Source organism: Pelecanus crispus, chromosome 9 (genome assembly GCF_030463565.1).
Source record: "Pelecanus crispus isolate bPelCri1 chromosome 9, bPelCri1.pri, whole genome shotgun sequence".
NCBI lineage: Eukaryota > Metazoa > Chordata > Aves > Pelecaniformes > Pelecanidae > Pelecanus > Pelecanus crispus.
Genome location: NC_134651.1, coordinates 14,068,234 through 14,091,967, shown reverse-complemented (window position 1 = coordinate 14,091,967; position 23,734 = coordinate 14,068,234). Strand labels below are relative to the sequence as shown.

General features: G+C 46.9%; 1 protein-coding gene across 1 annotated transcript in view; it reads right to left on the bottom strand.

Moving 5' to 3' along the window:
* Window positions 1-23,734, bottom strand: part of IL1RAP (interleukin 1 receptor accessory protein) — a 48,525-nt gene that overhangs the window by 5,850 nt on the left and 18,941 nt on the right. Inside the window, exons 3-10 of the mRNA XM_075716604.1 lie at window positions 14,134-14,419; window positions 13,185-13,377; window positions 11,222-11,387; window positions 10,170-10,241; window positions 8,910-9,039; window positions 7,804-7,952; window positions 5,345-5,494; window positions 4,268-4,411 (exon numbers count right to left, since the gene is read on the bottom strand). Of these exons, the coding sequence (XP_075572719.1) occupies window positions 4,268-4,411; window positions 5,345-5,494; window positions 7,804-7,952; window positions 8,910-9,039; window positions 10,170-10,241; window positions 11,222-11,387; window positions 13,185-13,377; window positions 14,134-14,419 (1,290 nt within the window). The remainder of the gene's footprint in view (window positions 1-4,267; window positions 4,412-5,344; window positions 5,495-7,803; window positions 7,953-8,909; window positions 9,040-10,169; window positions 10,242-11,221; window positions 11,388-13,184; window positions 13,378-14,133; window positions 14,420-23,734) is intronic.

Sequence of the window (23,734 nt, the reverse complement as noted above, 5' to 3'; positions counted from 1 at the left end):
TTAGTTTAAAACCATTACCCCTTGTCCTATCGCAACAGGCCCTACTAAAAGGTCTGTCCCCATTCTTATAAGCCCCCTTTTAAGTATTGAAAGGCCACAACAAGGTCTCCCCAGAGCCTTCTCTTCTCCAGGCTGAACAACCCCAATTCTCTCAGCCTGTCCTCATAGTCTTACCCAGCTGGACAGAGATAGTAGTTTTTAGTAAGTTCAAATAAGTTTGCAGGGTCTCCTGGGGAGTTGGACATATATTCAGTGCCATCCCAGAGGCCCCGCACCTTGCATGATGCTTTCCCCCAGCCAGCAGCACAGACACAGTAGGTAGGTTCAGTAGTAAATTGGGGTTCCTTGCAGTGCTTGTGAAGTCCCTGAGTTTATTCTACAAAGAAGCATATCTCAGACATGCTCCATGGCCTGTACTAATGAGATATTTCCCCTGGATTATGAGCATTACAGCCCTGAAAGATCTGGGGTACTCGGGAGGCTGAAGAGTCCCAGAGACTGACCACTTATTAGTAGAAATGGTACAATATAATGACCACCTAGCAGAGGTTTCTTTTCTGTTTTTTTTAAATGCTTCTGTAACAGCCATTTCACATTGCCAAACTATCTGAATGCACCTGCTCCTACAGAAATGTGGGGAGCAAAGATAAGGATCCTCAAGAGTCTACGCTCCCCCCACTGAAGCAAAAATCTGTGATCCCACAGTGATCAGGACTATATAGCTGGGACATGTATGAAAGGCTCTATAGTGGAGCCACCTTTCAAACTGTTCCCCAGCCTCTGCAACAGGGACCAACAACCAGGAAGGAGTGAAGCCACTTAGGACAGGAAAGAAGCTCTGTCCTGGATGCTACCAAAGGTCCCATAGAACTGGATCTAGGAGTACTGGCCTATACAAATACTATGCTATCACAAGGTGCTGGCTGCATACCACCTGGATAGCCCAAATTTAGAACCAGGGCTTGTGATTGATGACAAGGATGTGCATTTGCAGAGAGGAGGTGTATGCATCTTTGGTCTCTCTACTGCCAGGGCAGTAGAAAAGCTGCAAGTAGGCACGACTGTCCTCTGAAATGCCTGGGACACGGTCCTTCATGGCAAAAACCCCGAGTTCCTTCCCATTCCCTGGCCTAACTCGTGGATTTTTGGGGTTTGTTTTGTTTTGTTTTCTGATGGTGTCAAACATTTTTCAGGGATACGTATGAGCCCATCAAGGCTCAAGCTCCTGTTAATTTTTTTCACTGGCATTTCCACCTGCAGCTGCTTCCAGAACCTGCCCTTTGGGAACTTGGATTTCTCGCCTTTCCATTTAATGACAGTCAAGGCCGTCTTGGCCTGCTTCAGCTCCTTCACTTTGCTCTTCTTGATGGCTTTGTACTGCACTAGAATGACTTTGATGTTGCCCTTGGAGGCCATATTCTCTAGACCAGCCTTGAGCTCCAGCAGGGCCTGTGTTCCCTGCAAGACGTAGTTGGGGCTCAGGACAACAAGCAGACGTCGGCTTTTCTGGATGAAGCTCAGGGTTTCGTCTGTGACAACTGGGAGAAAGAAACATTCAGGTGGTTAGTGATGGCCGAGAACATGCTGCTGAGCTGCTAGAGTGACACCAGGTGTCTCTTGAAGGGGACAATAAAATCTCTTGGAGACCCTCTCTAGAGACTATACTGGTGCTTCCCAACCCTGCAAGCAATTCCAGGTAGGGCCTCCTACACCATGGCTGGTACCCACTGCCCCATACAGTGACATCTTCTACTCCCAGCCTGGCCTACAGATGTGTTTCTTCCTCCCCATGCTACACAGAGGTGCCTGAGGTAGCTGTATCTAAAAGGCACTGTACTACATGGCAGTGACACCACCCAGTGCTATGATGATGCCATGTGGCCAAGAGGGCTGCTCTGGTAGGCTCAGATTTAGCTTCCTTCTAGCAAGAGTGGAAAAAGAGGCCCTCTAGAGCAAAGCAGGAAAACTGCCAGCTGCACAACACATGACCTCAAGGAAAAGACTCAGCCTGAAGAGGCATCAGGAAGCCCAAATGCCTAGGCTTACATCCTCCTCTGGCAGATGACCAGAATGACTCTGGGTAACCCCTTCATTCCTCTTGCTTTGGTTTCCCCACACCAATAAGTATCTACACCCTCCCTGAGTGTCCCCATGGGTTAATTTGCTTTGGAAATACTACCATCCTAACTCTTGTTACTCATCCAGCTGTTCCTGTTGCTGTCATCAATCAAAGCAGATTTGAGTGTTTCTAGAAGTGACAAGTAAACTGCTCAGAGGACTTTTAATGAAGTGTCCCAAAAGTGACACCCTTTGAGCTGGAGACACGTCATGGTAACAGTGGATCCTCTTTGATTTTCTAACATCTGCAGGTAGACTGTCCTTAGGCACCTTTCTATAATTAATGTGAAAATTCCTTGTAAGTGTGAATCCCAGAGCTTGCACTCTCTGCTGCAGGATCTCCCACACTTCACTGACAAGAGAATGCTCTTGACTGGTCAGAAAATACAATGAAGAATAAAATAATGCTGACAGGCAACTTCATTTATCTGTCAAGCACGTTTGATTAGTTCCTGTCAGCAAACTTGCAGGATAATCCATCTCCCACTGTTTCATCATCAAAGACAACATAACTCTCTACCCATGACACAGATACACACTCGAGGCACAATACCAGCTGCCAAAAGCTACCTCCTGGCCTGCTGTGCTTCCTCAAGAAGGAGATTAGTCAAATCCCAGCTAAGAAGCAATAGGGAAGCCCCAGCGGCGTTGCAAACAGCAATGCAATGACAAGCCACCCCAGCAGTGCTCTGGAGGGCTGGCCCTGGATTGAGGCTAGCAGTGACTGCCACAGTGAGCAGGGATGGCAGCGCTCGGGGTGTGAGGGTAAAGGGCAGGGAGCCCAGGAGAGCTGCGCTGGGAGGAAAATGAGACCTCCAAAGGGAAAAGGGAAGGATGTCAAGAAGCGGCAGAGGGAACGGAAGGGAGATGTACATCTTGAGAAACAAGCGGTCAGAACAGCTCAGAGCAAACCTGCTCTGAGCCTGGCACAGGCATCAAGCAAATAGAGCCTGGAGGGTGCCCTGCTATGTCATACAAGCTCTCTCTAGAAGGAACAGCACCAGGATTGCAGCTGTCTCCCTGTCCCCCGAGGCACACGTATTTATTTGCCCTCAAACGTAGACATGCTGTGTCCTGGCAACGATCTAGGAGATAGAGATAAAAGATCCCAGACTGATTCTGCTCCCTCTGTCACACAGCTGGGCTAGGACTTCAGCAGTCCCTCCTGTCCTACCCAAAAGGCACCCCAATGGACTTTATCAGCACAGGTTCTGCCATCAGTGGGGTCCTGACCCAAAGCCCATGAATTCAAAGTGGTGTGGTCTGCACTGGTAAAAGTTCAGGCTCTGAACTTTTAGTAGGCATCAGGGATCATACAGCCAATTGAGCCTCCAGGACACTGGAAATTGAGAGTGTTGGCTAGATTTGTGCCTTTGCTGCGGCATTTGTGTGACTGTATGCATATGTGGAGAGATTCACAAACTTCCATTCTTGGTGATCCCCTACATCCCTCCAGCAGACACTGTATCCAGAACCTTGTATGATTTAGCTTGAAACAGTGAAAAAAAAATCAATCTTCATCTTAGTGAAGATACGAGTCTCACTACCTGCAACAAAGTACTCTTAATCATAGCAACTTAATTGTATGCCCTGTTAGACACAGACTCTCAATTAGAGAGGGTGAGAGCCTTCTGGGAGGGCACGTTATCTTCTCACTGATATTGGCACGGTGCTCTCCACATGTCCAGAAGTAGACACTCCTGGTTTTTACAGGCACTCACCATTACCCTCTGTGAGCTACCAGTCTGGTTTGGTATCACACTCGCCCTGCCTCTTTTCTTTCTAGCCTTGACTTTATCCCCTTTTGTTTTTTAAGGTAGCTCAGAGGGTTTGCATGAAGGTCAGTGGTCTGGTTCCCTCATGTTGATAGATTAATCACTCCTGCACATCACTCCTGGGAAGAGCAACTGAAATGACCAACAACCACCACTTGCCCACCACAGCCTTTTTGGTGGCCTGGAGCATCTGCAACATTGTCATGTGAAGCAAAAACATTAGAAGATACCAACAAGAGATGGTTAATGGACATGGGGAAAAAATCCAAAGGATAAAGTTAATCTGGATAGGCCAGTTCCTGTCAATTATCAGTACCTCAAAGAACAATAAAGAGAGAATGCACATGGAGCACAGCCCCCTGTGAAATACTCACTTCCCCCAGGGAGGCTGTCTCTGTCGAAGATACACAGCTTGTACCCAAACTCATTCTCCAAGACTCCCCGCAGCGTCAGCAGCACAAATTCCTCCTCCTCTGCGTTGCGTGCGTAGGACACGTACACATCATACTCCTTCCCGTCTGAGCATTGGGGCGCAGAGAAACACAAACGGCAGAAGAGACACTTGTGATACTGCACATGCTGAGCCTTTGACTTGCTTCATGGGAAAAGCAGGTGTGAAGGCTCGCTTTTGAGCCCAGGCACCGCCACCACTGATTTCCATAGTTATAAGACAGCAGCCCTGCCTCTTTGACTACCCAGCCTGAACATGCAGGTACCCAGACACTGCTGGGTCACTGAAGGCATGAGACTGCAGCAAGATGACCAACCCATTCTGTCCAGGGTCCTTGTGTCTTTGGTATCTCTGACATCGTTTCCTCTCATTGCTGTCTATCCACATGAGCAGTCCCACCAGACAGAGACTTGCACTCTGCCTACACCCTCTGAGAGCCATGGCACCCGCTTGGCGGGTTCACACTACAAGCTGCGAGGGCTCGAACACCCTCCTCATCCTACAGATCTCAGCTCAGCGTCCCAAGAGATGAACTCCCAGTAGCACAAGGAAGCTGTGGAAGAACTGAGGACAGAAGGGTGATTTCCAGATCCATCCTGTTGGATGCCTTCCCACGTTTTAAAGCAAATCATCCTGGACTCATGAATCCTTAGTCACCAGAGAAACCAGGGACTTACTGAAATTTGGTGACTTATCTCGACCATCTAGATTAGATGAAAGAGCTAGCCATCAGCAGGGTAGTCCCCCAGGGAGCCTGACATATCCATGCTTCACCTCTGCAGAGAACACAGAGGCCTTCTCTCTTCTTCCCCTGACCCAAGCCTGACTCCTCTTGCTCTAAAATGACCCACACAACTGAATGCAGGTATAGAAATGGAAGGTCAAAACGTCATTGTGCTGTGAAGAGGGTTAAAAATAGCTTATATGAAAATTCCTATATGAAAATGAAGGGTCTGGCCTGTAGCAGGATAAAATAAATGTAAGCCCTTTAAATCCTTACCTAGAATGGTTTCATCTGTTCCAAAGTGAGCCCGATAGAAGAGGACCATTTCAAGCCAATAAACGTGATAGATGACTATCAGCACCACAATGAGCAGGATGGTTGCCCCCAGTCCACAGGCCAGCTCCACGGTGTACTTCGGTGCCACAACTGGGTTTGAAAAGAAAGAGGGTGTCTGGTTTACAGAACAGGTTGGGCCTTCAGCTAAGCAGGAACAAGATTGTGTCTCATGCAGCCAAACACCACAGAGGAACAGCCAAGAGCCAAGCTGGCCCTTCAGAGGAAGGTGGCCAAGCCAAGGCTCTTCCGGCAGGACATGTGATGGCTGGCCACCCTGGAGTCCCCATTCTGGGTTAGTAGGTCTGGCTGGGCTGGCAGAGCAAGTCAAAGCAAAGGCTGGGAGCAGCCAGATGGCAGAACGACCTGTTGATGGAAACCACCTGCAGAGTCCAAAGCCACCTCATGAATGTGACCTCCCCAGCCGTATATGCAAACTCCTGGGGCAACACAACAGCACTTACTTCTAGGAGAGCCAGCCAAAGCTCACCTGCAGCAAAATAAAGGCAAGGGCCACCATTTTCCCTCCCCATCAAATACACACAGTTCTTGTGGCTTATCCCAGGCTGACAGCAAGGATGTAACTAGCCATAGCCTGATTGTTTTCTACCAGGAAAGAAGAATCAGAGATCATCACAGAAAAGCTGGAATGCTTGCAAACAAACAGGACAACCTGTGGACATCAAGCCAGACCATCATAGGCCCCCCCCTCCAACTCATACAGTGTCTGTCACGCTACTGCTGCTTCTTTGTATTAAGGACAGAAAATAACTCTTCTAACTGTATCCCTGGGCAACTCCATTTTTATGACGATTCAGGTGGCAGCCGATATGCACACTGGCAAACTGCACAATAAAAGAACAGCAGTGAGTGGAAACGTCACCAAATTCCAAGATTTAGTAAGTTTTATTAGAAACTGAATTACAAAAAAGAAAATGGAAGGAATTTAACAACTTTCATTAGGTGATGAGCAGCAGAAGTACATGAGAAGGAGAGGGAAATCATCCAGAAAAAAGCAGGAAAAGTATATAACCTAATGTAATGAAAGAGTTGGAGCCAACATATATAGCTACTAGCTCAAAAATGGAAGACAAGTGCTGAGGGACTAGGTTCTGGCATGCTTGATGTTCCTATGTGCAGCGGGATGGTCTGCAGTGAGCTTAGCTTAAGGTTGTTCTGCCAGCAATGGGCAGGGATGGTTCTTGGATTTTGCTGTGGAACAGAGCAAAAAGGAGGGATGGTGAGTAACCAGGTCTGCTCACAGCAAACCCACTCAACTGTCTAGGAGCAGACAGGGGAGGAAGAGAGAGGCTAGTAGAGATCAGTTGACTAGAAAACAGTATTTAGGCACTGCTATATAGAGAAAGAAACTGAAGATTTTAGATTAGCTTCTGCTACATGTACAAACATTATCATCCCAGAATAATTATGTATGTAGGATGAACACACTGGCAGATGGTTTCAGCCTCAGTTGTGTGTTTGGTCTATTGTTCCTTCCTAATGATCCAGAAAAGGTTCGTCTCAAAGGAATGGGACTAAAAAGGAAGGAGAACAGGTACCAAGAAGGAGAGAAAGAGCTCTTCCAGTAAAGACCTCTGTGAGCCTTCTCATGCTAATAGGGCAGAGTGGGGGGAAGAAGGTGTCTGGCAGGAGCTACACAAGGCAGTGCAGCATCCCTTATGAGACAGGGGAGGTCCAACCTACAGCAAGCAGATGTTGAAGCTCTAGATGAGGTTGATATGGAGGCAGAAATATCCACCTTAATCAGGAAACCTCACATACCTATAGTAAAGGCTCAGTTATTACTGAGAGGTGGGTTTGGGAAACAGGAACAAAATCTTTGATGAAGGAATGAAGTAGGAAAAAACCCACACTGAACAGAACTGGATCAGTCCATATCATCCATGCTGAGATGGCTGTATCTAGACTGGAGCATCATCACAGCAAGGAGTAAAACCACAGAGTGTCGTGCTTAGACTGTCTCACTCCCAGAGCAATGTCAACAAGTGCAGTCTGCCTTCTGGATGACACCAACTGGTAGCTGTTGTGTCATGCAAAACCCTCACACAATCAAGTAACCTGAAACAATTTCAAGCAGTGTGTCCCCTCAGGTCTGCTTCAACTGTGGTACACGGATGGGATGAGAACAACAGGTCTACCCACCCCTCTCTCTCCCCAGGCACTTGACCATGGTAGTGTATATGTGGCACGCGTCCTTTGCTCCCTGCCTGCAAGAAATGGTGCAGTATGACAGCAGTGCATACAGAACAGCGTGTGCTGGGAAAAAATGCCTGATGGAATTATTTGTTCCCCTACCGTTTTGCAGGGCAAGACTTAAGGCAGGACTGACAGCCCCCTCTGAGTATGCCTTATTTCACACCCATTCTCTGCAAGTATTTTACCTTTCATGCGCACTATGGCCTGGCTACGGTCCTCGCCTTTGGCGTTTCTGGCATAGCAAGTATAATTCCGTTTCAAGTCCTCTGGTGTGGCTTTTGCAACTGTTAGAGTCCTTATGACAGTTTTGTCTTCAAAATCTCTAGCAATTTCACTGTAAGAGAAAAACTAGAGCATTACAGATGTGAAACTGCAGCAAGTTCTTAGTGACAAATACTCTTTTCCCTGATATAATCCAACTCTTTCTTTAAAAACACACCTAAACACACCATAAATTGACACACACTTCAGATTTTAATACAACTGCAGCTGTTCCTTTATCTGATTTTCTCTAATATTTATTTTGCCACTCATAATTTTCTCATTGCAGCTGCGTCACATTGCATTTTAGAGATAAAGGAAGTTCTTGCCTACAGAGGAACAAGATCTCATGAACTCAGGATTCAAAGCCCACATCACATGCCCTGTGCAATCCTGGATGAGTCACTTTGTCTCTCTCTGCCTGAATTGATCAGCTGCAAAACTGGGATAACAGTATTTCCTTTTGCCTTTCCTTTTTCTGCATAGGTTTGCAAACCGATTGGGGCAGTGACTGCCTTCCACGTGTAATTCAGCACCCAGCAAACGGGACTCTGAACCTCGTTTGGGTTCTTCATGTAACTAAGTCTCTATTCCTCCTAATCAATACTATGTATAACACTACATTTTCATTTTCAGCCTCTGGTTTTTTAAACATTTTTATCACATGCTATTTGGGAACATTCCTCTAAATAAAATTGTGTCTGCCCCTGTTTTAGAAGTCCCACAATAGCATCAGCTGTTGGCACCACTACCGGGACCTGAACAAGTGATGATATGAACTGGTAAACAAAGATCCCTCAAATCCTTCTGTAAGATGAGACACTGTCCAGGTCTGGAGGCCTACTCCTTGGAGCTCCTAGTGCTCACCACAGCATGGTGCAGACACAGGGTTTTCTGATTAACAGGGAAGTGGGGGAACTCCATACTCTTGTGCAAGGGAAAATGGCACTGTCGCATGTCTGTACCCACCCCCCTCTGCAGGACCCAAGAGAGGGTTAGATACAAATGAAGGTTCACATTACTGTGTTACCTTTGTGTGACTTTTATCTTGGAGTCCATGATGTCATCTGTGTTTTTCCCATCTATGGTCCACCACACCTCAGTTCGGGAGTCCTTCAGGAAGGTGAAGAAGACCTCACAGGGCAGAACAAGGTCATCTCCTGGGAAGAAAGCACCACAGTGAGATATTACAAAGCAGGAACAGCATCACCACCGTGATGCTTTCCAGTGATCCCACCAGCCTGAGGTCTGCCTCCCGTCAGGAGAGAGTGAGGTCAGCATCCACCTTCAGACAGCTGATAGCAGTTTAGCACCCTGGACACGTTGATTTATGACAGACAAATAAATAGGAAAAAATATCCTACTTTCTCAAATGTGTCACAAATTCCTTGACTGCACCAAGTGACCCACGCAAGTGGAGATGCGCCATGCCAACCACTTCCTTGGAAAGCCAGGGAGTGTTATTCATCCCCACTGCACAGGGGACAGATGCCATAAAGCGAAGGGATCCAGCTCCACAAAAGCATTTTGGTGTGGGAACACTTGCTCAGGCATTTAACTTCCCCTCAAGATCAGGCTTGGGAGTGTGAATATCTTTGTGATCAGCCCGTAAGTGATTTTATCTTATAGAGTGACTATGGAAGAAGTCTGACCTTCTGAGCTAAAAAAGCTGTGCTTTAAAGTGAAGACTCTGCTGCTAATCATCATCATTGGCACCACATTTATTACATCAATGTAATGGGACATGATCCTTTCAATACAGGGAATTGCTCCAAAGAGCTATCAGTCTAAACAGATGGGGTGGGGGAAGGGGTGTGGAAGGGCCAGCAAAAGGAGAGCTGTCATTAATTAGGAAGCAATCAGCCAAAAAGGGAGAGATGAGCAAGAAGTGGCCAGAAGGCTGAAGCCACTGAGGGGCTGAATGAGGGAGGGTTGGGCAAACCACAGCCAGGGACAGGGCTGAGACAAGGTCCTACAGGAATTTCTCTAAGCAACCGAAGGTCCCCATTTCGTCTGCTTCTGCAGCTGCAGTCCTGTCTCTCCGTGCCTGAATACCTATCTTTATTTGTGCTTGCAAAAATAAACTTTTAAAGCTGTGTTCTCCTATTCCGCCATCGAGAACTGGCACCCCACATTGTCTGCCAGGCAACTTGTGGCAGCTCATGCCCTCTGCGAGGAAAAGCACCGGGATGCAGTGGAAGGGGAGAGCTTCTGTGCCTGGCTGGGTCTCCCTGTCCCAGCAAGCAGGCTGCCAGGGCAGTGACAGCAGGCAGCAAGCATTGCAATTTACCTGCTTCCAGTTCGTAGACAACCTTCTCATTTGGAGAGGTGAATTGTGGTGGCAAGGCCTTGTTCGGAGATCCTGCGGGAGAGAACAGAGAGCCCCCCATGGGGACCCAGACTTCATGAGAACTTGGGTTCTCGCAGTCTCACTCATGGTGCCCTTGCACCCTGCTGCACATGCCCCAGTCTAACTTGTGATACAATCCTGCTGCAGACTTCCACGCAAAGAGAAATCTAATCCTAGTCCCCAAACTCAGGGCCAGACCCAGATTTTGAGGCTCCTCCAAAGTGTAAGTCAGTCTAGATACAAGCTTTTGGGTCTCTCACATCAGAACAGCTCCACACCCCTCTCATCTCCCACTCAATGTCTCCCACAAGGCACAACCTGTACCAGTTTCTTTTTATTGCTGCTTCTAAAAAACAAAATACAACCATAATTTCCTGTAGCAAGTATTTAATTCAGCTCTTAAAGCAGCAGTTGCCATGGGACTCAGCATGTACTGTACTGTTCACTAGGTTTTTAAGCTCTGTCTACAATTCCCTGGCAGGCAGGCTAAGCCCTTGTGCCTGGAACACACCTGTCCAAGCACTGGGCTGGGTAACTGGAGCCCTGCCTGGCCAATTAATTGTCTCAGCCTCAGCACACAAGGCTTTGAGACTGCAAGAAGACTGAGGCAAGTTGGCTATAATGGGACAATCCCCCAAATAATGACAAGCAAAGGGCACTGGAGACAAAAATGAGCAAGAGTGCCAGGGTTATGCATTCACATGCCAGCAGAGGGTACCCCTGGCCATCTAACGGGCTGTACTTCACCAGCCTAAACCTGGTCACCCTCTGTGTTGTTTGGAGCATTTGACGTGGCAGTGGGTAGGACCTCCAGTGCAACATGTCCTGGACAGCCACACAAGGCTGATCCCAGCAAGCAAAAAAAATACCAGGTCAGTTGGGTAATGCAAATTGAGCACAACCAGATTGATGCTGTGACAGACTCTTCCAGCTGTTTTCACTACTTCTGCAGTTATCCACATGCATTTTACACATTTTTAAGTCATTCTTACCCACCACCTTCATCTCTATGGTTCTGGTGAGATTATAGGTTCTTCCGTGGTCCTTGAATGTCACAATACAAGTGTAATTCCCTTTATATGCACTGCGAACAATGCCAATGACAAGCCTGGGCCCTTGGGTGTATCGCTCATAGAAGCCATCCACCAAGTTGCAGTTCTAGAGTCAGACAGAAAAACACTTGAGTTTTGGGATTCAAAAGTAAAGATATTTGTTTAAATGCTACTAAAAAGAACTGGTTTTAAACTATGAATATGACACTTGGAATTTTATTTAAGTCAGACCTAAATACCATGAACTTTGAGTATGTTGGAATACAAACTGATATGTTCACCTTGACAATGAGGTGATGAAGCAGATGACCCTAATAGTTTTATGCCATCTTAAATACAGACAATTTTATAAGAGAGATCTCTGATCCAGAAGTACATTTGCAATCAAGGTGAGCACCTCAGCAGAGTGAAGAGTGAAAGTAAAAAGAGACAGGAAGAAAATGCTGATGTATTCACAAATGAATACTAAGACGAAAGGACATGTCCCCCGTTGATGCCAGCGTGTCTAACTCTTTCGGGACTAATCAAGCTACCCTGACTGACTTCAGCTGAGGATGAAGCCCCAAAATTGGCAACTGGCAAACGAGAATCTGTAGTACAGAAACCTTAATAACTCTTCTCTTTCTGTCAGGCAAGGCAGGAAACCTCTGCCAAGTACCAAGCTAGAGATCCCTTTTCAGAAAGGGGTTATGCAGATGACATCTTGATTGTCATAAAACCCAAAGATGTGCACATTTTCTAAGAGATTCTTTCTGAATGGTACATTTCCAAATCAGATACATCCTAATGGGGCAGTTTAAGACAGGGGTCATATACCATTTTTAATGATTTTTATTAGGCATGGAATGACTTGCTGCCTGAAAAATTAATTCCATGGGGCTTTTTGTTTCATTCTGCTAATTGATTGTTGAGATGTGAATTTCAATGAATGGCACAAGTAAAGCATTTCAACTACTGGAGTGAAACTGCTCCTCTTAGATACAAAAGTAAGTTCTTCCTGAAGGGTTTTAGAGATTTTTTTTTTTTCTTTTGGGGTGTTTTTTTGGGTTGGGTAGTTGGTTTGTTTGTTTTTAAAATCAGCAGATATGTTTGTTGCCTACTTTCTTTACTATTATGTTCACTCATACAGAACCGTCTATCTAGAAATCCAAAAGCGCTTCATAAGCGGTTAGAGAATTCAGTCCTATAACCCTCTGGCTGCACATCCCTTGAGAATTCTTATTCTCTCTTGACTAAAGACATCCACCTAGAGAAAAACACTGAGGTCAAAATTTAATAAAATTGAGCAGTAATTCTGTAGGCAAGAGCCTGAGGATGGCTGAAGACAGCCTAATTATCAGAGCAGCATGGATGGTGGGGTAGGGATGTCTCCATCTTCAGAAAAGAGGTTTGCTGAACTGTGTCAAACAGGGCACCCATGGTCCTTGCAGAGGCCTGATGTACAATTTCATTTCCAGACTTCAAAGGATTTAGGAAAGGATGCTGTTTTCACTAGTACGTGGGTTTTAGTTTTGGGGTTTTTTTTTTGTTTTTCTGTTCCCCACACCCCCCCCAAGAGAAGAGGGAATATGAATTACAATTTCCTTTACAGGGATAGCAACTGCCTCACACAGCAGGTCAGGCATACTGCCCGCAGCTGAACTGAGGTTCCTAAATCCCTGCTAGAGTATTCTCCACTTGTGCACGCTGGTCAAAAGAGTTTCAGTGTTAGCTCTCAATTCTCTTCCAAGAGCAGTTTTACCCTTGAACTCAATGGAAACAAAGCTCTTAAAATTAGTAAAGCTTCATTAACAGCTTCATCACTGGGGAGACTCTGAAACATAGCTCCATGATTCTTACGCCAACCATTGCTTTTTCAGATACAACATTGCATTCCCCCACTGCCCAAATAAGTCCTTCTTACCAAGTACCACTTGACAGTTGGTGTTACACTAGGAGGGTAAAACCCATCAATATCTGGACATATGATCTTCTCATTGGCGTGCTCCAAGTAGAACATCTCCTCAGTGGGTTTTACTGACTGGCTCACACAAGAGTGCTCGTCTTTCGGAACAACCTCCAAAGGAAATGCAACTTTGCTGCAGTACGTTGTATTTCTAAGGACAGAACAGGATAGGGCTGATTAGTTGAAACTTGTTTACTCCTATAGCTGCGGAATGAAATAAAAATCACATCTGCGATAACGAGCACCATAGCACTGATGAGGTATATACAGCCTTAGTTGACTCATTTATAAATGGGAAAGAAAACACCAGAGATGGCCACACTAGCTCAGAAAAGCCTCCAAAGATGACTAACAAGCAACATCCACTCCCCTGCTGGTAAAGCAGATAATAGGGTCAAAGACACGATGAACAAGAGACAACGTGAGGAAGATCAAAAAGAGCTCCTGTGCCCAGTGCATAGCAGATGCTATGTTCATTTTGTACCACACTTTGAGACTTCTAGGAAATTAAAAGTGTCTCTATCTCATGAATCTTGGCCAAATTAGCATACAGTCAAAACATTACCCCTGCATCCAAAGCTATTTTTACTCTAGACATGCAGATCACTCCTTAATGGTGAGTGCCTGTGGATTTTGCCATGGGCTTAGCAATAATATTTTCACGGACACTTGCAGCTAGCAAGGAGAAGCACGCTCGTTAATGTTTGCAAGGCTCCAAGCATTATTACAATGTAAATTAGCTCAGCACTAAGCAGTCTTATAATTGTAGCATTCTTCTCCCATTAATGCTTATGTAAATGGTCTTCTCCCTACAGAAAGATCTGGTGCTAACGGCATAATTTTCCCGCTTCCACGAAAGTCCTTCAGTTACTCTGAAGACACACAGAAGCTGCACCACACAACCTACCTGAGCATGCACGTATAATTCCCAGTGTCATTTTGAAGAGCAGGCCAGAACCAAAGGGTGTCTTTCTCCTTACTGATGTGATTGTCTGGGAGACGAAAATTAATGGGCTCCTCCAGATCCCGGTCCTGCCCGATCCTGTACCAGATCAGGGTTAAGCCAGCAGAATGTGCTGTGCTGTAGTTGTACTTCAAGAAGGTCTCAAAAAGCGGGCATTTGATCTTGGCAGGTTCCCCATCATAGATCTGGATCTGCTTCATGGTGTCCACACCCCAGTCATCACAGCGTTCTGCAGCCAGAAAGAACAATACACCTTAGCTTGCAAGTCTGCAGGAGAAACACAGTTCTGCCTGTGTTCCCCACAGCCCTTGGTCCTGTCCCCATTAAAATCAGAGGCAAAAAATGTAGTGTTTTCAGTGGAAGCAAACCAGGCTTTTATAAAGCAGAGCAAGAATACCGTGTTCATTTCTAGAGAACCTGCAAGCCTCTATTTTCATTTGTACATCTACACTTCTTCCAAGCTATTTATCCCCCATAAGGACAACAGCATAGGATATTCCTGCATAACACCAGACTTCCTAGAGAGCTCCAAGAAAATTCAACCCTAAAATCTTGTATGGGAAGATAAAATTTAGGTGAAAACAATGCTAGAGGTGTGTGTGCATCCATGCACAGTGACAGGGAAAATGGAAATAGAGGTTTTGAAATAAGAGGGGGGGAGAAACAACCCAATGCAAACTTCAACCCTCCCTTAGAGCTATGGGCCATTGCCCCTGACAGAAGAAGCTGGACTGTGGGTTCTGGGAGCGAGGACTGCCTTTCCTGTGATGCGTTCACGCGACACCTGTACATGCTATAACACAAGTGTACAAGCACTAATAAGTGATATGTAATGGCTGTTAATAGTTAAGTTTGGTAAGGGAGGCTGAGGGGCAGAAGAGACAGTATGGAGGAGGTGGCAGCAGGTTCTCTTGGGGACCCCCAGGCACAGTTCAGCAGGCTCAGCGTGGCTCATGGCAGACTGAGACTGACACAGAAACCAGGCAGGATGAGAAAAAGCTGTGCAATGCCTTTTTGGTTTTTTTTTTTTTTAATTTATTCTTGTCATCAGTCAATAGTTTCAGGACAAACAGCAGAGTCAAAACCCATTTCTCTTCTGAGCGCTCCTTTCCACTCCATTCCTCCCGCCCATCAGGATGCCCAGTCACGAAGGGACTCAGTGCAAACAAAGCACAGTACCAGGGTGTCAGCAAACTGAGAGCAACCTGCGCTGCCGGCACCAGCTGAGACACGCAGAGAAGCTGCTGTCACTGCACCTCCTGTCTCCCCATGCTGACAAGGCAGAGTGTGGCACAGCACACTTCCCAGCGCACCTCTTGTAGCTGCTGGGAGGCATTAGCTAGGACAGCCTGATGTCCAAGAGCCCAAAATGAGTCAAACAGGAGAGGGGTGTGCTGCCTGCAGCAGTCCCTGGGAGCAGTGTCTCAGCATATCACAGGCACACCAGAGATGACACTGCAAAGCCTCTCCAGTTTGCAGATATTAGAAGAAATCAGACCGAGAGGAAAAACAGAATACAATATGCCCTTTGAGCCCAATTCTTCTGAACTGACTTCACAGGCCCGAAGCAGGATTTCTGGCATTTTACCTTCCTTAAATAGACAGTGGGATGTAGCGCGGCCCCAAATTCATACTTAATTAAAAAAAGCAAAGAGATAAACCTTTGAGAAGACGGGCCCACAGGGCTTAAAGGCAGCAATGCTAACTCCTGTGGCTCAGCAATGGTTAGTCACAGTGAAGAAGAATCTGGGCCAGTAAGAATAGAAATGTTTTCTGGTGGGTTTACCCGTAAATGCAAATGCCAACTGTACTGCTCCTCCTGTGGTATGCCAAACACCCATGTAACAGAGTGCTACTTCTGGAGGAAGAGAGTGAATTGGGCTATGAAGAGGCAGTGAAGCTACCCAGAGTACAAGTATTTGCTAGCAGGAACCCCAAACCCAAATGGCTGGAGAGCGCCATCACTCATCATCTAAGAAACACATAGATATTTCTTTCAAAACTGCACAGTATCATCCAGTACAGCTGCTACCACAGCCAGCACCAAGGCTCTTTCTGAAAGAGCAAACAACTGTTGAAAGCCTTACACCATGGGAAGGTGCATAGTCACCAGTCACCATGACGGTTAAGGCCAACTTGGAACCTGTTTGTTGCTTTATGCTGGTGGGGTCAAACTACTGGATTAGGCATGGTGAAGTTTCCATAGAGTGGTGATTGAGACAAATGAGCCTGCCAGAGACTGCCTGCTAACTGCGTCATAAAGCACTGATTGCTATTCATGGAGGGGGGCATTTGTTTCTATAAAGAAAGGCTTTCCCTCTGAGAGGAGCAGACCTGGGTCTGTAAATCTGGGCACCTGGGTTCTCTTCCCGGCACCTGACTTTGCTGTCTCCTCTTGGGCTGCATAAAGGCAAATTGTCCTTATTTCTTCAAATGGCAGGACTGGAGAGGAAGAAAACTACATAAAACATTACAGTACTGAAATTCTTGGAGTCAAGATCAATGAAATTTGCAATCATGAGCAGCTCTTGCATTTTGCAACAGCTCATAAATCAGCACTGCAAAACTACTTACTCGTTCTACCTGAATGAGTTATTGAAAATAAATACAACTATTTTTTTTTTTCTTCCTAGATTACTCAAAAGCAATGTATGGGCCTTGCCTCCTTGGCTGGGGAAAGAGCCAACTGCTACTGTTCTTTAAGAACTGTACCTGGAGATTTTGTCTCAGAGCTGGCTAACTCACCTGACGTCAGGAACACTGTCACACCGAACAGCTAGTCCTAAGGCTCCCCAGTGCGCGTCCTACCTTGGGGTGCTGCGTGCTCCGAGCTGAACCCCAAACACAGCACGTAACTGTGCTGGTAACAAGCAGCTACACCACAGACCGCAGGAGCAGCCATGCGGCTTGAGATCGCAGGCTGTGCTTGCCACCCTGCTGGCAAGGACTCCTCCTGGCTGCCAGGGCAAAGCCAGCCCAGCATGGCTCCAAGGGCTCAGGGAGCAAAGCCATGACCCATCGCCCACAGCAGAGATGGCAGAAACACCACGGGCTGGAGTGCGACCTCCTTCATGCATAAAACACAAGGATGGAAGTTGTGGCGCTTCGCACAACTTCCCTCCTCCCCATGTCATGCTGACAGTAGTACTGCTATTTTGATTTTTTGAGATGAGTTTTATGCCTGAGATAGCTGGCTGCTCCCTGACATGGCATGTGAGGAGACTGCAGGGCATCCCTCACACACACCTTTGCGAGCCTCTTCCTCCTCAGCTACGATGTGGCTCTTCTCCCTGGGCCAACAACATCCTTTGCCGTGGTGGCAATTTTGCAGCAGACCCCAGTAGATGGGTCAAGCCTAGACAGCCAGCTGCACTCCTCACGCGTAAAGTAGAGGATGCTCACATTATTATTGCTATAATTTTATTTGCATCCAACAGCTCCCTGCAACATTTTGTGCCTCTTCCACTATTTTAACCTTTATTAGATATTCAGAGCCTATTTGCTGCTAACATCAGCATGCAGCTACTTGGATGTCAGTCTAAACTGGAGATAGCCTGAAAAAAAATGGCATGACTTCACACTGAACCTCACTGGCATAAAGCAGCTCCCACTATGGGCGAGGGGGGTGCAATATACACACACACTGATATATCCTGACTCCAGTAACAATATTTGAAGGGGCACTGGAGAAAGAATATGCAAGCACCCAGTTCTAATTGTGAGAAACAGCACTAACTTCTACAGTGCTATGCTCATTTGCGGCAACTCACCCTTGTTTTCACTGGCTAAGCCTAGGAAGCAAGTTTCTTCTCTCTTGAAATGTCTCCTGCTCAAAACAGCCACTGGAGCTAAGAGCAGCTCCTGATTACATCAAGTGGGATCAGCATTCATGCTCGGACTTCAGAGGTTCACTAACAAATGGAAACCAGTGAAGAGATGGGGGAGCCATATGCAACTCCGTGGTCCCTCCCATGCTGTGGCAAACGGAGCACTGCACACACAACTGAGGGATACAATAAAATTCTCTAAAAATCCACCATCCCACAAGTGCATCTTCCTAGAAATGCCTCTGCAAAACACTTGAAAGAAGCCATCTTTTTCTCATTACTGACAAGGTGTACTGCAGATGCCTCAGCTGACCCCTCTTACTGCTCGGTGCTCTGTAATCACACAGCAGGGCAGCCCGTGACCCATAATACCTACCCGTGACAGACAACGCAGGAAAAAGGCAAGAAACAGTCCTGTTTCCACAGTCCTGCTTGGGCAAAGGGATGAGGATTATACAGGCTAGAGGGAGGCTGCATGGTAGAAGGAAACACCCCCCTCCAGCATCAGAAGAGAAAGTGCAGACAGAGAGGGCAGGGTAAGGATGCCCATCTTGATTTCACGTGCCTTGAGATAAAGATAAGAGCAGGCTGCTGTGCTACTGCTCCTCCCTGGTGCACACTGGGAACTACGTGAACTGGCAAAGTTAACTCCAAACATCTCCCTTGCTTGGACCGTATGTTGCAATCTGTGTTCACAGGGGTATCTACTACTGATACAAGGGACAGGAACCTCTTCCGTTACAGAAATACTCAGATCTGTCCCATTTCTGAATCTGGTGCTACAATGCTCTTAAACACCAGGTATTGCAAAACAGACTCCTTCTCAGAAGCCAAAGAAAGCTGAAGAAAGTGGCTTCTCCAGATGCAAAGTAGAAAACAAAAGGAGAGGGAGGGGGAGGAAAAAAAAAAAAAAAAAGATGTTGCTCAGCTGCATAAAGGTGAAAACAGACATTTCTGGAAACCTTTCCCAACCTTTCACTTATTGCACTGATTTACCCCCTTGGGAACAGAGCTCTGAATACACACACCTGAAATGCTCCTGAATGCATCTGTAGTACCCATTAAAACATTAAAAGCACCCACAGTCAAAACAGAGATTAAATTGGTGCAATTATTTGGATTTTTCAAGAAGAGAGAAACTGCTTAACCCAGGGATCAAAAAAGAAAACCAGAGCAAGGCCACATCAAGAAATGCCGTCCCATTTTCTCCACAGTTTGGCATTCCTATGCAGTCATTTTAAGTACCTCCATTTTAAGAAATTTCTCAAACCACCAAAACTCTACCAGCTCTACACCGCCTCCACTCCTTCCCTCCCTGGCCCTCTCCTGGGGCTACAAATAAAGGCTTCACCTAGTTAGAATTTTTGTGAAGAAATAATAGAGCCATTCTTACGGAAGGCCATCTATCATGCCGGCACAAATTACCCTGCCATTTGCCAAATTGATGAGCCCCTCTTAAACATCTCTAATTTTGGGAAGGGGCCTGCCTTGCACACAAACTGGGACCATGCAGTGGCAGCAGGATACAAAGCCATCAATGCTGCTGGTTGAATGACACGGCAGACCCCCTTCCCCATGCCATTTCAGCAGTAGCAGCAGATGGGGCTGCACTATCTCACAGCTCCCTACCTTCTTCAGCCACCCCTGCTGCATTATCTTAAAGCAAAGCTGATACGAGTCAGCCTTCACCCGGGGAGCATGGCCCGGCCAGCTGTTAGCTCAATGCGAGAATCAGCATCAATAAGGCAGAAAAAGCTGGTCACGCAAAGTGATTAAGTGAGAATTAATCATTAGTACCTTAAAAAAAAAAATCTCCCCCACCCTCTTTCAAGCTCACAGCAGTCAGTGAGAAGGAAGCAGAGGAAGCCCGGCTGAATGGGAGTAGAACTGTGAGCACAGGAGGTACCAGCTGTGGCCAGCAGCCACGCGTGGGTGTGCTTTCCATTTACACCGGTACCCCGAGCACCCACTCTTCCACTGCGTCTGCCTTTTTCCTTTCACACGTGCATCCTGCACAAGACCGCTGCACAGCAGCATGCTCCCCGGCCATGTGCTTTGCTCACCAGCTGAGCAATAAGGCAGCATGGCAGGGCAGCATTTCCCACACGGTCTGTATCCCATCTGACTGTACAACATGGCAGAAGGAGGGGAGCATGCAACAAAACAAATGAGAACATCTTCCCCGAACTGCGAGAAGAGGCACAGACCCAAACACGCTAAAACTGGTGGGAATGACAGAGAATTTGTGTCAGCCCTAGCCAAGATCAGCTAGCTCTCACCATTTGCTCCCACTACCTCTGCAGCAGTGACAGTGGTCAGAGAATGCCTAAAAACTCATCGTAGCTCAACGCTGCCTTGGAGGCTCAGCCTGGAAGCTGCACAAACTCTGCAGGAATTTATAATCTGACTTCCAGTGGAAACACATCAAAACCAGCCTGTCACAACCTCACTGCGTTCTTCCCACAGCCTCTCCAACAGAGCAAGGAAATGCAAGTAGTCCTGGTACAAACCTCCCTGCGACCGGCTCCAACACGCAGCACACAGCGCGGTCCCATCCGTGCGGTTCTGCTGCAATGGCACTGGTGGCGTGGCTTTACGCTTCTCCCAAGTCTCACCATACTCATCCTGTGTTGCCACTGAGCCGTGATGCCCCCATGGAAGCAGCTCCACTGGATGCTGCACATGAGGATGGAGTCTCTCTCTCCCCCCGCCCCCAACTACTTTTATTATTTAAATAGACAGGAGAGCCCAGAAAGGAAGAAGGAAAAGTACTTTTCTGTTGCAGAACAGCTCATCATTTCCAAAAGCACTTATACATTGTGGTTGTTTAACTTTAGATCCTGAAAGTCTAGTTTAAACAGGTGTGACAGTCCGCCTCTCTGCCAACTTCACGAAAAACAAGCTGACTGTGTAAACTTCTGTTGACTTCAGCACAGCCAGAAGCAGCCAAGGCACTGCATCCAGCAAACGATGGTTCCGTAATGGAGCCCATAGCTCCTGACTCTGAGTTTCCTTATCTAATCAAGCACAGCTTGTAATATGGGGAGGGGCAATTGTTGTTTTAAAACTCTTCCACAGTGAGCTCCCTGCCTTCACTCTCCATCTGTGTGTAAAGGTGTAAAGCTGTGTTTACTGTATATGGCACAGAGTATTTTGGTTACCTCCAGCAACTGGGCCAAAAAAAAAAAAAAAAAGTAGTATTTGGTTTTCTCTAGCAAGCTTGACATGTTTTCCTGGAGGCTTTTTTTAAAATTGAGATTAAAACGATAAAGGTAGGGGTATGAACTGCTTCAAAGCCTGAAGGAGAAAAGGTGCAAATAGCTACTTTCCATCCCACTTCATTGAGGAAATTGCTGCATGAAGCAAAGCAGAGCAGCATGGGAGGAGAGACAGAGAGAAAAACCAGAACGGCCCGTTGCAAAATCTCCTGTAGGAGAGGCAGCATGAAAAGGAGGTTTACCTGATTAGCACCATCATAGAGCTACGCTCAAGCTGGCAGGGGCTCTTCTCTGTGCCTGGGACATCAGACTGGCTCAACTCCTGCCTCTGCCACAGGCTTGCTTAGTTAAACCTATGCAGCCTAGTTATTGCACTTAGACAGGGTCTCTGCTGCCTGCTTTAAAATACAGTCAACAATTCTGCACTGCCCACCACAAACATCCACAAGAATATCTGCGTTAACAAAAAGCTGCTGCAGCAGTTGTTCTCAGATGAGGATGGGAACTGAAAAAAATGCAGCAGGCAGTAAAATGCACCATAAGAGTCTACAAGCCTGGCAGAAGTTGCTTGTATGCAATAAAATGTGTGAGACAGTGCACAACTGTGCAGCTGCAGCAGGGAGACGTGATGGATAAGGAGGGTAGGAGACAGGTCCCCGATGTCCCCTGACGCCTTATTTCATACACACAGAGGAGCAAAAGCAACCGTTCAATATCACATCAGCGACACACCCAAAGGGGGCTGCTTTCTTCCATACCTTTCCGCACTTCTGTGCAGACGGGTCACATCACGTTGACGCCTGCACGGAACTCACCCCTCACAACCTATTTCCTCAGCTGACAAGAAGCAGAAGCGAGGTCTTATCTCCTCAGCAGGCACGACTCTGGCTGGTGCGGAGGGAGGCTGGTGGCTGCAGTTATGCATCTGCACCCAAGCCAGCTCTGCTCTGCAGGTTTTATCTCCATCCACTTCAGGGCCATGCACCTTTCAACACCCTCAGTGTTGAGTAACTTCATGCCCCCAAGCACCATAGACTTCTACAACCACCGTAACAAGGGGTATGGATGGTTATAAAATCATGTCCTAAATTAGGACAGCGAGCAGCTGAGATTGGAAGAGTAGGAGGAAGTCAGGAAATCCCAGGAGAAGACGATGGGGGAGGGATTTAGTATCTTTAGAAAACAATAATGCAGTTTAATCTATTTTTCTTTTGACTTTACACACTCAAATAAGCTTCTCAGCTTCTGGGGCTGTCACAAATCATAAGGAAAATAAGGCCACTGGAACCCCATCAGTAGAATAAGAGCTACATAGTAATAATCCTGAGGAGCTGCGCAGGGCTTTCCATCTTCAAAGTGTTTTACAGACAGTAATTTATTAATCTGCAGATTTCCCCTGGCCATAAGTAACTGCTCTGCCTCTCTGCTAAGCGCGAGAGACAGACAGCGCAAATGGGCACTTGAGAGAGATGGTGCAGCGGCAGCTCTGACCTCCGGAGCCGGACCTCGGTTTCTGGCTCACTGCAGCCAGACCTTCACTGCTCCAGCCACCACCTGAATCCAGAAGCACTCGTGACGCCTGGCACTTTGGAGCCAACTTCAGAGGGGACAAAACCAGCGCCTGATAGCCTCTGGCGTGGGGGAGCGTAAGAGACACGCTCAGAACCCAGGAAATAACAGCAAAGCCTGAAATAAAACTCCCAGAACAGAGGTTCCTGGCTGCCTTACCACCCCTGCCTGCCACGCAGGGGTGTCACTCTGGGCAGAAGCTGGCCCCAGTCCTGGGCTCATCCTACCACGCAGCCCATCTGATAGCCCCCACGGGAGCTGTCAGAGGAGTTTCCTATGTGAACACGCTGTTTCCTCCCACCAAAGGGCTATTTGTGCACAGTAGTCACCTGTTCACTCTAGGCGGGTTGCTTAGATAATCAGCACAAGGCTGCTCTTCCTCTCCTGGCAGCAATATTCTTCTGCTTTTCTAATTCCCCAAGACAATACTCCTAACCGTGATCCCCTCCCCAGCCCTTGCCCTGCGAAAGCTGGGAGCTCTCCGAGAATGAGAGCAGCCTGGTTAGCAGAGAGAGAAAAATGGAACAAGGAGCACAACTACTGCTACACCTTCTAAATAAGTCAGTGTCTAACATAGGCTAGCTTTCTTCGGAAACAAGAAGATAACATTTTTCTGCATTCATACTGGCTGTGATGTTCTTTGTCCAACTGGTTTTTCATCTCTTAAGCCACTGTGTATTTATATGACTTCAGCAGTGCCAAAGAAATCATTGTAAGACCAAAAATGGGTTCATCGGTTTTTGCTATCCTTCTCTGGATATCAGAACATCTGTGTTCATTAAGCATCCTACAACACAAGTGCAGAGATCTAAGCCTTATTTCCATCTTAAGGATGGCTTAGCTGAGGCAAGGAAAGCAGAAGACCCTGAGTACCATTGCAAACAATCTCCCAAAGATCACAAGTAAGGAGTTCAAACCCAGGCACTGCAG